Below are 13,815 nucleotides of genomic sequence, written 5' to 3' on the forward strand. Positions count from 1 at the left end.
CCATGCTCAGTGACATAATCTTTTGCATGCACTTTGGGAAGTCTCATTTAAAATCAATGGCTCTTTCCAGAGCTTCTTTTGCAGCCAGAACACTGCTCTCCTGAGAAAACCTGTGTTTTTGGGTGAAGACAACAGCTTTGGTTGTCCATCCAAAATAGGTTGGAGTTCCTGCACCTCTTTTCCTAGGAAGAAAGCACTGGCTGTTTCCCAAATAAGCATGGTTGTGACCAGGATGCACACTCCGTTTAGAACTGGGAAGTATTGGAAGGATAAACATGATACTTATCATTACTCATATTGCAGTAGTTAGGAGTTCTGGCCTGGATGCTAGCATCTGTTCTGCACACAGAACAGAGCTCTCCCTCTGTAGCCTCTGTTGCCCCCCAAGAATTAATCCCTGAAGACTGGGGAACTGCATGGGATGTGGCGCAACACTCTTCTTGCTGCACACATAACCTGGCAGAGGAGCAGGAGTGATGGTCCCAGCAAAAACCAGACACTTCTGTGCACAGATTTGCCTCCTACTTGCACAACAGCACCTTAGCACTGAAACAACTTTTTGACGTGGTTATTAAAAATATATATAATTATAGTGTGGAATATACTATGACACAGTAGGCATGCTAATTAGTAGCATTCTCCATTTTCCAACAGCCTCCTAGAGCAGGTAACACACCGTACTCAAATCTTCATTGTCCCCAGTTTGACAGTGCCTTCTTTTAAAAATAGAAGATGCATACTACGTAAATGTTACCTTTAGACAGTACACTCTCATGGTAAAGATTGAGAGGACAGGAGTTATGAACTTCTGGATACTATAGCAGTGGCTTCCCTGCTGTTCCACATGGAAGATGGTTTCCATCAAGGTGGGTTTGACACTTGAACCTGTAATAGATCTTAGCACTCAGATTTGCAGATCATCTTAGCACACAGGCATAGGCAAACTCGGCCCTCCAGATGTTTTTGAGACTACAATTCCCATCATCCCTGACCACTGGTCCTGTTAGCTAGGAATGATGGGAGTTGTAGTCCCAAAACATCTGAAGGGTCAAGTTTGCCTGTGCCTGTCTTAGCACCTGCTAAGCTACAAATCAGGAAAATGAGAAATACTAACAGCACTTATAGTCATACATCTTAAGACAGAGAACTCATAAAATGTTGCAATGAAATGATACCACTTCAGCTGTGCATGTGGAGACCACGTGTTTGAAAGTGCTTCTGCATCAAAATCATGCAAACAAAGCAAGTTGGGCCATGCATATGTATGAGTGTAAACTTCATTTGCATCATCTTCCCTTTAAAAAAAGAAAAGAGAATGAAGCTGGGTTCATTCATTTGTACACACAATGTTTGCAGCACAAATTACCTTCTACATTATATATCTACTAATTTAAGAATCTGTGTACCGCCCTTCACCACATGGTCACTGGATAGATTATAACTTGTCAGAATATACACATACAATGAGATACAGCGAAAGTGGATGTACTTAAGTGGATGTAATTAAAAACTCAATTTAAAAAATTGACCTTCCAGGTTCAGATTGTAAGCCGGCACATTTTGCCTCCTGACACACAGCCGTCCATCTGTGTGGCATCTGGAGGCAAACCCATTACTTTGCCAGTTCAGTTAAGGGAGTATGTTGTTTGAGGGAGGATATTGATGAAGAGCACCCTAGTGGTAGGCCAAATACTAGTGACCTCTGGCCCCACTATGTTAATTGATCAGGGTGTTTTTGTAATAGATTGTGTGTATTTATCATTTTGATATTTCATATATACAGTGGTACCTCGGGTTACAGACGCTTCAGGTTACAGTTGCTTCAGGTTATAGACTCCACTAAGCCAGAAATAGTACCTCGGGTTAATAACTTTACCTCAGGATGAGAACAGAAATTGCGTGGCGGCGCAGCAGCAGGAGGCCCCATTAGCTAAAGTGGTACCTCAGGTTAAGAACAGTTTCAGGTTAAGAACAGACATCCAGAACAAATTAAGTTCTTAACCCAAGGTACCACTGTATTTTAAACTGTTGAACTAGCCCAGTTGCGTATGCCTGGTGGTTTTCCAAGGAGCGTACACTTCACTTTTCTGTGTCTTGATTAATCTTTATTAATGTTAGCGCTTATGGAAGGCTTGGATGTCTGGTGGTATGTACAACTGCATGCTTAAGTAACAGACGTTACACTGCCCTTCAAAACTAATAGCCTTCCGAATATGGCTTCCATTGGTAGCAAATATGCGTTGCTTTATGTTAATAACCAATATATGTTTAGAAACATGCATACAATTGAAATCATAATACAAGAACCTGTTGATATATGTCTGATGCAATAAAATTAAGACACCAACCAAAAAACCAGTAACCCAGCAACAGCAGCCTATACAAGAAAAGCTTTCAGTTATAAGCCAAGGAGAAGAAATAGTTTAGTGACACTAACTCGTTAGGATACCTTGTTCAGAGACATCGTCTCTGAATACCAGTTAATGGAGGCAAACAGCAAAGGAAGTCTATTGCTTTGGGGCCTGCTAGAATCATCAGGGTGGCCACTAATGGAAACAAGGCGCCTGATTTGATAGCTTGTCTTCATTTCTCATATTTAGTAATTCGTCTAGAATGCAGATACAAGCAATAAGGGACTGGAAAGGGTTTTTAGTGGGGAGGATCTGAAGGTGTAAGGAATTCAACTTGGGGGCATTTGGGCAGCTAACTCCGGCTGAGAGAGGTCAATTTGATTATCTGTTTTCATCTTGTTTTCATAACTGGTTTGGAATTGCTCCGGAATATCTCAGTAATAGCACCAGTCTTGCCACATCTGTGTCTTACCCATTTGAATTCCCCCCCCCCCTTCAGTGCAGCTTTCACTGGATAGTTAATGAAATATTTAGAAGAGGAGCGACCTTTTAATAATGGGGAAGGGAGGAATGAGTGGCTAATCTAAATTATGAATTTATAAAGCCAGAGTGGCTTAGTAATTATTAGCTTGTGATTAAGTGCCAAAGTGAAGTATTAATTCTTCAGCACTAAACAAGTTACTTCCCTGTGAGTTCCACAATACGAATTTATCATGTAAGAGTACATTTAGAGAGGCAAACTCTCTAAATGGGAGATTTGTTATGTTTATATGACTCCTCTTCTTTGCTGAATGCAATCTAGAGAATATCTCCTCCCCCATTTTTATAAATTAAAAGGCCGCTTGCTGCATTGAGCCCTGGATTTCAGCAACTTTGGCAAGGTCCAAGGGGCAGCCATATGACATTCTGACAGAGGAGGGTATAATATCAAGCTAACTTATATGTACAATTTGGAAACAGATCTACAAGTATTGCTGGAAGTAGGAGGTCAGAATAGAATGGAGAGAACTGCCTTTAACTCATTATGCGTGGTTCCAAGTGTCAGTTTAAAAGCTTTCCTACAATTTTCTAGCTAGCTAGTACATGAGCCTCTTGCAGGTTTCCCGTTAAAGTCAAACTGCTTTGGCATCTTGGGGACAAAAATCATTTTACTATGGAAGTAACAAAACCATTGTGCATAAATTCCAAATTCTCCCATGTAAATCAGGAACCTTGTGCAAGTGGTGCAATGTTGCTCTGTTTTATTTCAGGTGAATCTCCCTTTCACTGCAGCCCACAAAGTTCCCTATCTAGATTTTGATGAAGATTTTGGGGGCATAGGTGGGGGAAGTACATGTGTGTAGGTGGGGAGGGACAGGGAAATATAGTATGAGCTGCCTTTCCACTCCTTCAGTGCTGGATACTACCTGATACTGATAATTTTGTCCCACGCATCAAATTTACCAATATTCATCTCTTCATCTCTTTGCAGCTTGGAGATTTCCCTGATTAAGAAGGAAGTGGGACCTTCGTGGCCAGAACTGATTGTTGGTGACTCTCGGGGGGAATATGTCATGGATCCAGCCAAGAGTGCCACAATAGCTGAGCGTCTGATGCATCTAACCTCTGATGAAATGGTAAAGTGCTGATCAAAGAGAACTCTTTTGATTCTAAGAGGGAAATCAGTCTTATCAAATTGCAGCAGAATCTTTAAGTCAATCTCACTGAAGCAAGTCCCGTAAGCCAATGTAACTTACTACCTAGCACACATGTGGATGGACAACCTGCAGCCCTCTGCTAGTGCCCCTGACCGCTGCTAAATTTCACTAGCTGAAGGCTGAGAGGACTGCAGCTGCAACGGGGAGCAGGGGGGAGGCACACAGGAAGAGTCACCCCTTTCTGCCTCTCTCTACTGTAAAGTGGGGGTCCTGTGGGAGGTTTGGCTTGGTGTATTTCCTAATCTGGGACAGGGCCCCTTCCTAGCTGGAATCTCTGCCCCTGGTTGCCCTAGACATTCAACACTGGCTGACACTCATGGTGGGTGGTTTGTTTAGCAGTTGTCTGATTTCGTCCTGAAAGCTCTGAACAACTGTTTGGTGGGTTGGGAGGAGTGCTGCTGTCTCTCCTGGGTCTGTCCTTCAGTCCAGTGGGGAGAGATTGTGTGTGTGTGTGTGTGTGTGTGTGTGTAAGAGAGAGAGAGAGAGTGTTTGTATGCATGTGTATACGTTCACGGGATGTGGCCCTTGAACACCCATCTACTGTTGACCTTGATGCTTGGAGCAACCAGGACAAGGTTGTTATGATGAACAGTTAAACTGCTAAAAACTCCAATGCCACATGGAGTTCCCACTCCTTGGGTGGGTGTCATTTTTGTGCTTCCTACCCCAATCTCCAGTGGCAGATCAACAATGTGGAGTTCTGGTGGGAACACTTGACAGCACCCATTTGCTTAATTATATGTTATGGCCAAAGCTGGGGAAGCTTTCAGTTTTCAGCAGCACCAACACATTTCTTACCGCATCTAGTTCAACCCGTAAACGCTTGGTAAAGGCTCACGTCTGCCTATGTCTGAATTGGTGATAGTGTGGTATAGTACAGCAATGGATTCTAAGACGTATTTAACTCTGAGAACCCTGCACTGATTTCCCTGTTGAAAGACTTGTGTATAGGCAGGTGGTTGAGCTGTGTGGTGGCTGACCATATTATGGCTCAGTTGTTACCTTGATGGTGGTACTTTCTTCAGTAGTTTATTTACTTCCTCAAAAGAGAGAGAGATGACAACAGTAATTTAAAGCATCCATTTCCAAGGCTCTAGGCTCTGCTATCACAGCGATTAGAGTAGCGTCCCAGGGCACCTTTCAAAGGCTAACAAATGCCTTGTGACGCTAAGCTTTTGTGGGCTGAAGCTCTTTTCAACAGCTTCAGAAGATACTGAGATAGCCTGCCTTCCGATATTTCACAGCTGATAATAGGGGCATTTTTTGTCCAAGATCCTTATTTCCATGCACTAATTGTGCTTCCTCTGTCTCTCCCTCATCCAGGGAGGCACAGGAGGAGGTCAGGTACACATAGCTTATCTATGAAACTGAGTCTAGGAAGTACATCAGGAACAGAAATCTGTACATGGTGTTACTTGAACAAGAAAAGCCAACACCCATGTTTTCAAATCTATTCCCTCTTCACCCACAGGCATGCATATAAAGGGTAGTTTTTTTAAAAAAAATCTTTATTTATTTTGACTGAAAGTTTGATAATGTGCTACAAATTCATAGGAATTGTTATTTAATATGCTTTTTGTCTGAGATGTATCTTCATATTTGTTATAATGTTTCAACTTAATCTTCTAGGATTCAAAATATTCTTGGAAACAACTGAGATGCTGTAGTGCGTTATTTGTGCTACAATAATGTGCAAACTTTTGAGCTAGACTTGATTCTTCTTGATAATAGCCAGTGTTTCATGAATGAGCTTTTATGTGGAAGCACCTGCAGTGGGCACACTTACGTTTTTGCTGCATGCTAAAGACTTTTCAGCCAAACCTTTCTAGAGTAGCTGTTGGTCATGCACTTTATTCTATCTTACGAGTCACTGGAAGATTCAAATAATTGTGGGATCTTTTGCCCCAACCCCAAGGCCTACAGGCCTTGGAGTTCTTTAGTATGCCAAGATGTCTTTTGTCTCCAGAGACCACTGTACTCATGCTGAGTTTGGGGCTCCTGTTATCACATGATTCCCTCTGTATGGTTATGCCACAGTAACCTAATTGGCAAATAATGCTTATGGCTCTTGTAGTGTAAATTGTAAAACATCAGACATTAAAAAGTTCCTGATACAGGGCTGCCTTCAGATGTCTTCTAAAAGCAGGCATAGGCAAACTTGACCCTCCAAATGTTTTGGGACTACAACTCCCATTATCCCTAGCTAACAGGACAAGTGGTCAGGGATTATGGGAGCTGCCTTCAGATTTCTTCTAAAAGTCAGGTAGTTGTTTATTTCCTTGACATCAGATGGAAGGGTGTTCCACAGGACGGGCGCCACTACTTGAGAAGGCCTTCTGCCTGGTTCCCTGTAACCTCACATCTTGCAGTGAGGGAACTGCCAGAAGGCCCTCAGTGTTGGTTTCTGCTTTCCTTCACTGTGCAGCGAAAGGGCTTGTCACGAGACAGGTGTTTACATTCCACAGTCTGTACTGTTGGAGTTTCTCACGGGAAAGGGAGACTGGATGTGACGTACACTGGTTTCCTGTTTTTCACTGTGTGTTTCTCTCCAAGCTGTCGAGGAGAGAGGATGCATTTTCTGCTCCGGCAGAGGCAAGATGTCTTTCTGTAATATACCAGCTTTGAACTGTAAATAAAGCAATATAGAGTATGTAGTACGTACTCCTCATCCTTCCGCTGGGCACTGAACTCTGCTTTACACCAACACGTGGTTATGGGCTCCAGAAGTCGAATCGGAGTGCCGGCAAAGGATCGGAATGCAGAGGGACAGATCGGATTGGAATCTGCTCTGCGCGTAAAAGTGATTGATGAGGTATGTACTACTGCTCCGGGCAGCCTGCCAGCTTCTAGTTAATGGCTTTATGGCTGGACTTTGAACTTTTAAAGCCGTTTTGCCGGGAACAGGCAAAAGGCTCCCAGGCACAAGTTACTATGCTGGGGAAATCGAAAGTAACTTTTAAAAGCGCCTTTGGAATAAGGCAGCTGCAGCAGTGACGCAGCAAGATTTAAAGCAGCATATATGACGCTGAAGGCTAATGCCAGAGTCATGATGGCCCTTCAGGATGCTTGTGGGATTCCTAAGCTCAACAAGAAAAATTATGCGGACTGGGTTTTGTATGCAGAGGCAGTTCTGCGGAAAGAGGGTTTGTTTGAGGTGATTACAGAAACCCCCCCAGCTCCAGTTACAGATGCATGGAAAGCTAAGGATTCCAAAGCACGGGGAACACTTACATTGATAGTATCCCCAGAAGAGCTCTGTCTATTGCGTGATAAGACCTCAGCCAGAGAAATTTGGGATTCTTTGAGAGAGGCTCACTTAAGGACAGAAGCTGGATCTACTATGTTTTACTTCAACAAGCTGCATAATATGGCTCTTGCAGAAGGTGGAGATGTGCGTTTACATCTGATGGAGATGCAAAATCTGAGACATGAGCTGCAACAGAGAGGACTCAACTTTCCAGAGGCTGTGTATTCTTTCATGATACTACAATCTTTGGGTTCAGGTTGGGAGTCTGTTGCAACCCAGATTGCTGTGCAGCCAACAGCTCAGCTGACAGTGGACTTTGTTACTGCCGTGATTCAGAATGAAGCAGATCGCCGGGGTGCTAGCTGCATGGGCAAGGGGGAGTCTTCACAGACGTCATCCCATAGTGCAGTGGAACCACCAGATGGCGCCAAAGCTTTGAAGGCAGTGAAATGCTACTCGTGTGGACGTCTAGGCCATATGAAGAGGGAATGCAGATATCCCAGGGCCAAGACAGAGCAGCGCAGCGAAAGCTCATCGCGTGGAAAAGGCCGAGGCAAAGGCAAAGGTCCGGTGTCTAGGACAACGCAGCACAAGGCTATGGTTTCACGCTTCACTCCAAAGGTTGCAGAGGTCCAGAAGAAGTCTAGATCTTTCTTCGTTGTTGATTCGGCGGCGACCCACCACATGTGCAACGATAAAAGACTGTTTGTGTCTTTTACACCGCAGGAAGGTGCGATTCACCAGGCGGATGACCACACTATTCCCAGTAAAGGCTACGGAACTGTTGTTCTTCAAAGTTTGGACTTATCGATACAGAATGTCCTTTACGTGCCAGATTCCAAACATAACTTGCTCAGCGTTGGACAGCTAATTGAGCGGAACATTGACGTGTCCTTCAAGAACAAGAAGTGCATCATCACAAAGAAAAATGACTATGTATTGCATGCTGAATATGTTGATCGTTTGTTTGTTTTGTATTATGATGATGTTGTGCAGGATGACACTTGTTGCATTGCAGGTTCTAACAAAAGTTTGCATGCAGGATGTATTCATGATTTTCATCGAAAATTTGGACATTTGCATTTTGAGGCAGTATCTAAAATGCCTGCCTTGGTTGAAGGTATGACTATTAAACCCTGCAGGTACCACATGAAGTGCAAAGCATGCGCAGCAAACAAGGTGAAAATGGCTGCGAAAGGTAAGGTATCTAGTAGGCAAGCTACGGAACCATACCAAATTGTTCATGCTGATTTGGTTGGACCACTATCGCCCTCTTTGGGTGGAAATAGGTACTTCATGGTTCTCATTGACGCATTTTCGAGATATATTTTTGTGTACAATCTCAAGCAGAAATCAGAGGCTTTTCCTAGGTTCAAGGAATTCTGTGCTTGGTTGGAAACTGTGCATGGTAAGAAGATAAAGACTCTTTTCAGTGATCGCGGGGGAGAATTCACTTCTCAGCAGTTTGAAGCTTTTCTGACTGAGAAAGGAATTCAACACGATTTGTCTAGTCCTCGCTCGCCATGGCAGAATGGACTTGCGGAACGGGCAAATCAGACATTGCTTCAAGGGTTAAAAACCTTGCTGCATGATGCCAATCTTCCAGAGAGTTATTGGGCCGAATCTCTCTCGTGTTTTGTTTACAGTTACAATCGCAGGTTATCTTCAGCGATTGGTTGTACCCCCTATGAGAAGATGTTTGGCAAGAAGCCTTACATCAAACACATGAAAATATTTGGTTCTGACATGTGGGTTCATTCACCACAAAACTCCAAGTTAGACAAGCGTGGTTTGCATGGTATCTTTCTAGGTTATCAGAAAGGGTCTTACAGAATAATGATGACTGACTCTAAGACAATTAAGCTCACGAGAAGTGTTGAGTACAATGCAAAGTGGGGGGAGAATGTGGGAATTTTCCAATGTTATCCTGATGACGGTGATGAGACTGAGGATAGTCAAAAGCAACCACAACAACCCACACCCACTGATGAAGGTTCTGAGTCTGAATCTGAAACTGAATCAGGTGATTCAGAGGATTTCAAGAGTGCGAAAGCCTCTATGCGACCCTCTGAAAGCTCTGATCAAGAATTGGAGGAACCATTGTTCACAATAGGACGTTTTTCTCCTAAGAAGGAAGAGGAGAGTGTTGAAGACTTAAGGCTAATTCGTAGGTCACAGAGAGCCACAAAAGGCAAACCTCCAAAGAGATTTGCTGATGAGTTTGCTACGATAGCAGTAACAGCCGTTAAAAGCTCCAAGAAGGTATTTGAACCTTCAAGTTTCCAAGAAATCCAGGGTTTGGATTCAAAGGAAGCTGAGCCATGGTTAAATGCCATGAAGGCTGAGCTTGATTCCTTGGAAAGGAACAAAACATGGGAGCTAGTTCCAGTAGTTCCAGGAATGAAACTGCTTGGAAGCAAATGGGTCTTCAAAGCGAAGACAGATCAAAATGGCAAGATAGTCAGACACAAAGCCAGATTGGTAGCCAGAGGTTTTGCACAGGTACCAGGTGAAGACTATCACGAGACCTACTCACCCACAGTGAGGTATGAAAGCATTAGGCTTATGCTTAAGCTAGCTGCAGAGCAAAATCTACACATTAGTCACCATGATATTAATACAGCTTTTCTGTACGGATCTCTAGATGAATCACTTTATATGCTTCCACCTGATGGCGTACAGGTAAAACAGGGATTTGTTTGTGCTCTGAAGAAATCCCTTTATGGTCTCAAACAAAGTGCACGGTGTTGGCACACAAAACTCACTGAAGTATTGTTTTCTCTAGGTTTTAAGCAAGGGAAAGCTGATCCATGTGTATTTGTCAAAGAGGAGGGGCAAAAGAAACTGTACTGTTTGTTTTATGTTGATGATTTATTATTCTTTTGGAAAGATGTCGCAATGTACAATAACGCCCTAGCTCAACTGAAAGAGCACTTTGACATGAAAGATCTTGGTGAGGTAAACAACTACCTATCTCTGGAAATAGAGAGAAATCAAGATGGTAACATTCTAGTACACCAGTCACGGAAAATTGCTGATGTGTTAGGCAAACTAAACCTGATGGATGCTAACCCTGTAGACACACCGATGACAACAGGTTATCAGGTAGATGACACTGAAGAAGCATTTTCTGACACTACACTGTACAGAAGTGTGCTAGGCAAGCTAAACTTCATTGCCAGATGTTCAAGACCAGACATTGCTGTTAGCTGTAATTTGCTAAGCAGACAAGTCAACAATCCTAGTGTCAAGGATTGGAAAGCTCTGAAACGCATAGCGCGGTATTTGAAAGGCACTATGCATTACAGACTGAGATTTAACAATCAGAAGTCTGGTGGTCTTGAGATATTTGCAGATGCAAGTTTTGGAAGTGACACTGCAGACAGGAAAAGTACGTCTGGAGTTTGCTACATGTACAATCAGGGTCTGTTTGATTGGTCATGCAAGAAGCAAACAACAGTTAGCTTAAGTACTTGTGAAGCTGAACTGAATGCACTGTCTTATTCACTTAAGGATTGTGAATGGTTGATACAATTGTGCAAAGATATGAAAATTCCTGTCAAATGTCCAATCCAGGTTTACCAGGACAACAAAGCATGTTTGGCTTTGCTGAAGTCTGAAGGTTGTAAGCAAAGCACGAAGCACTTGCAATTAAAGTTGCAGCATGCTAGGGAATGTATTCAGAAGGGACTCGTAACGGTGTCCTATATGCCAGGTAATGAAATTCCTGCTGATGTATTGTCCAAGGTTGTATCAAGGGATCAACACTGTACCTATGTGCAGAAGTTGGGTTTGTACTGATATTGTACGAACACGCTGCCCAGTGATGTTCACAGAAAGGGGGAGGATGTTGGTTTCTGCTTTCCTTCACTGTGCAGCGAAAGGGCTTGTCACGAGACAGGTGTTTACATTCCACAGTCTGTACTGTTGGAGTTTCTCACGGGAAAGGGAGACTGGATGTGACGTACACTGGTTTCCTGTTTTTCACTGTGTGATTCTCTCCGAGCTGTCGAGGAGAGAGGATGCATTTTCTGCTCCGGCAGAGGCAAGATGTCTTTCTGTAATATACCAGCTTTGAACTGTAAATAAAGCAATATAGAGTATGTAGTACGTACTCCTCATCCTTCCGCTGGGCACTGAACTCTGCTTTACACCAACACTCAGTGCCGGACCTCGGTGTCTGGTCTGAATGATGAGAGTGGAGACGCTCCTTCACATATACTGAGGCAACACATTTGAGCAGGCATAGGCAAACTTGGCCCTCCAGATGTTTTGGGACTACAACTCCCATCATCCCTAGCTAACAGGACCAGTTGTCAGGGATGATGGGAATTCTAGTCTCAAAACAACTGGAGGGCCCAGTTTGCTTATGCCTGCTTTTGAGGCAACACTTGCCTGCCTTCCCCTTCTGTGCTGCCTTTTCCTTCTCTGTCTGTTTCTCTCTGCTGCCTTCACTTTCCCTCTGTATCCAATCTCCCTCACCTGCTTGGTTCTGTTCACTGGGCTGCTCCACTTAACCTGTTCTCCAAAATTTCCCTTCTTGGGACCTGCTATTGATGCTCCACTAGCTGCCCTTTGGGCCTCTGGCTGGTTGAATGTTTCTTCCTTCACCGCCACAGTGCCCTAACACTTCTGATCCTCCCAGTTCTCCTTCTGGGCAGATCATGGAGCTGATACCATTACAATGCCTCCAGCAGCAGTTTTTATTTTGGCTGTTGTCATTGTATATATATATGATCCTTTTGTACACCGCTTCAAGGTTTTTTGGATGTTAGGCTATCTACAGATATTTTTAATAATAATCTAAAAAAAGCAAACTGTTGTACCTGCAAAAAAATTCTTGGTAAAGAAGATATATTACCTTTATTATATTTTAAAGAGTGGAAAATTTGCCTAGTTCATTCACAAATCAAATGCATGGCAAGAAACGTACCTCATTAGGTTGCACAAAGCAACTTTTCATACCCGTCAGCAAGGGAATAATTAGACAAGCCACTTTTTTCTTAAAATACTCTTTCGCATAATTGTATCACATTAGTGGCAGGCATTATCATACTGGAGGAATCTGTACAGGCCTTGATTTTGTAACAAATAGACTGATTAAGAATTATGTGTTTAAAACTGGGCCCAGTCAGCTGAAATTAGCCAGCCATTATTGTCTCCATCACCAATGCCACCCCCACACATACTAACTACCTACCAAGAAGATAGGGGTGGGAAGGAGAACTTCACACGGTTGTTTTTGGGCTTTGAAATCGCAGCCCCACCAAAAGAAAAATGAAATGAAGCCAGATGAAACAATAAATGGTATGGGGAAATGTCCTCTTGAGGATGATTTGTACCCGAAAAAATTCTTTGGACTGTTACTGTTTAAATAGCTTACAAGGAAATTTTAAAACTTTAAATCCTAGAAATATTTCTGCATATTGCCTGCTGGAATACAATGTTAGTAGCAGTAAACACTGCAGGAATTAGTGTGTGTGTGCGTGTTTTCAGAACAAAAAGCATACTGTACAGTGGTACCTTGGGTTCAGAACTTAATTCGTTCTGGAGATCCATTCTTAACCTGAAACTGTTCTTAACCTGAGGTACCACTTTAGCTAATGGGGCCTCCCGCTGCCGCCACGCGGTTTCTGTTCTCATCCTGAACAAAGTTCTTAACCTGAGGTACTATTTCTGGGTTAGCGGAGTCTGTAACCTGAGGCGTCTGTAACCCAAGCTACCACTATAATTAAAATTGTTTTGTTTGTGAGAATGGTACAGAACTGCCATCAATTAAATATGTGTTAACTTTTTCACTTAGAAACAAATTAATAGTGAATCATATTTTTAAATGCGGTGCACCATTTATTTCATTTTGTGCTGCACTTACTGTACCTGGAGAACAATTAAAAAGTTCACAATAATAAGACCATTAAACAGCTAAAATGTGAAATGTCAGATCTATGCTTTTGTTCACTCTCTTAACTTATAATATGCATTTGTTTCAGTATCCCTCCACCCAAAAAAACCCACTCCCAAACCCCAAGTCTATATATGCAATTGCTGCAATTCTGTTCAAGATCTGTTTGTGTTTTAAAAAGGTAAAGGTACCCCTGCCCATACGGACCAGTCTTGACAGACTCTAGGGTTGTGCGCCCATCTCACTTAAGAGGCCGGGGGCCAGCGCTGTCCGGAGACATTTCCGGGTCACGTGGCCAGCGTGACAAGCTGCATCTGGCGAGCCAGCGCAGTACACGGAACGCCGTTTACCTTCCCGCTAGTAAGCGGTCCCTATTTATCTACTTGCACCCGGGGGTGCTTTCGAACTGCTAGGTTGGCAGGCGCTGGGACCGAGCAACGGGAGCACACCCCGCCGCGGGGATTCGAACCGCCAACCTTTCGATCAGCAAGTCCTAGGCGCTGAGGCTTTAACCCACAGCGCCACCCACGTCCCGTTTGTGTTTTAGGAAGTCCCAATAACTTTGTATGACCTACTTAGGACCAAGCATGCTTTGACTTGGATTGCAGGACTCTCTGC

General features: G+C 43.3%; 1 protein-coding gene across 3 annotated transcripts in view; it reads left to right on the top strand.

Annotated features, from left to right (window-relative positions):
- NUDCD1 (NudC domain containing 1) overlaps positions 1 to 13,815 on the top strand; it is a 59,437-nt gene that overhangs the window by 26,891 nt on the left and 18,731 nt on the right. For all 3 annotated transcript variants that reach the window (XM_028736277.2, XM_028736275.2, XM_077932767.1), the window contains exon 7: positions 3,823 to 3,967. In XM_028736277.2, coding sequence (XP_028592110.2) covers positions 3,823 to 3,967 — 145 coding nt within the window. The remainder of the gene's footprint in view (positions 1 to 3,822; positions 3,968 to 13,815) is intronic.

This window comes from Podarcis muralis, chromosome 8 (genome assembly GCF_964188315.1).
Source record: "Podarcis muralis chromosome 8, rPodMur119.hap1.1, whole genome shotgun sequence".
Classification (NCBI taxonomy): domain Eukaryota; kingdom Metazoa; phylum Chordata; class Lepidosauria; order Squamata; family Lacertidae; genus Podarcis; species Podarcis muralis.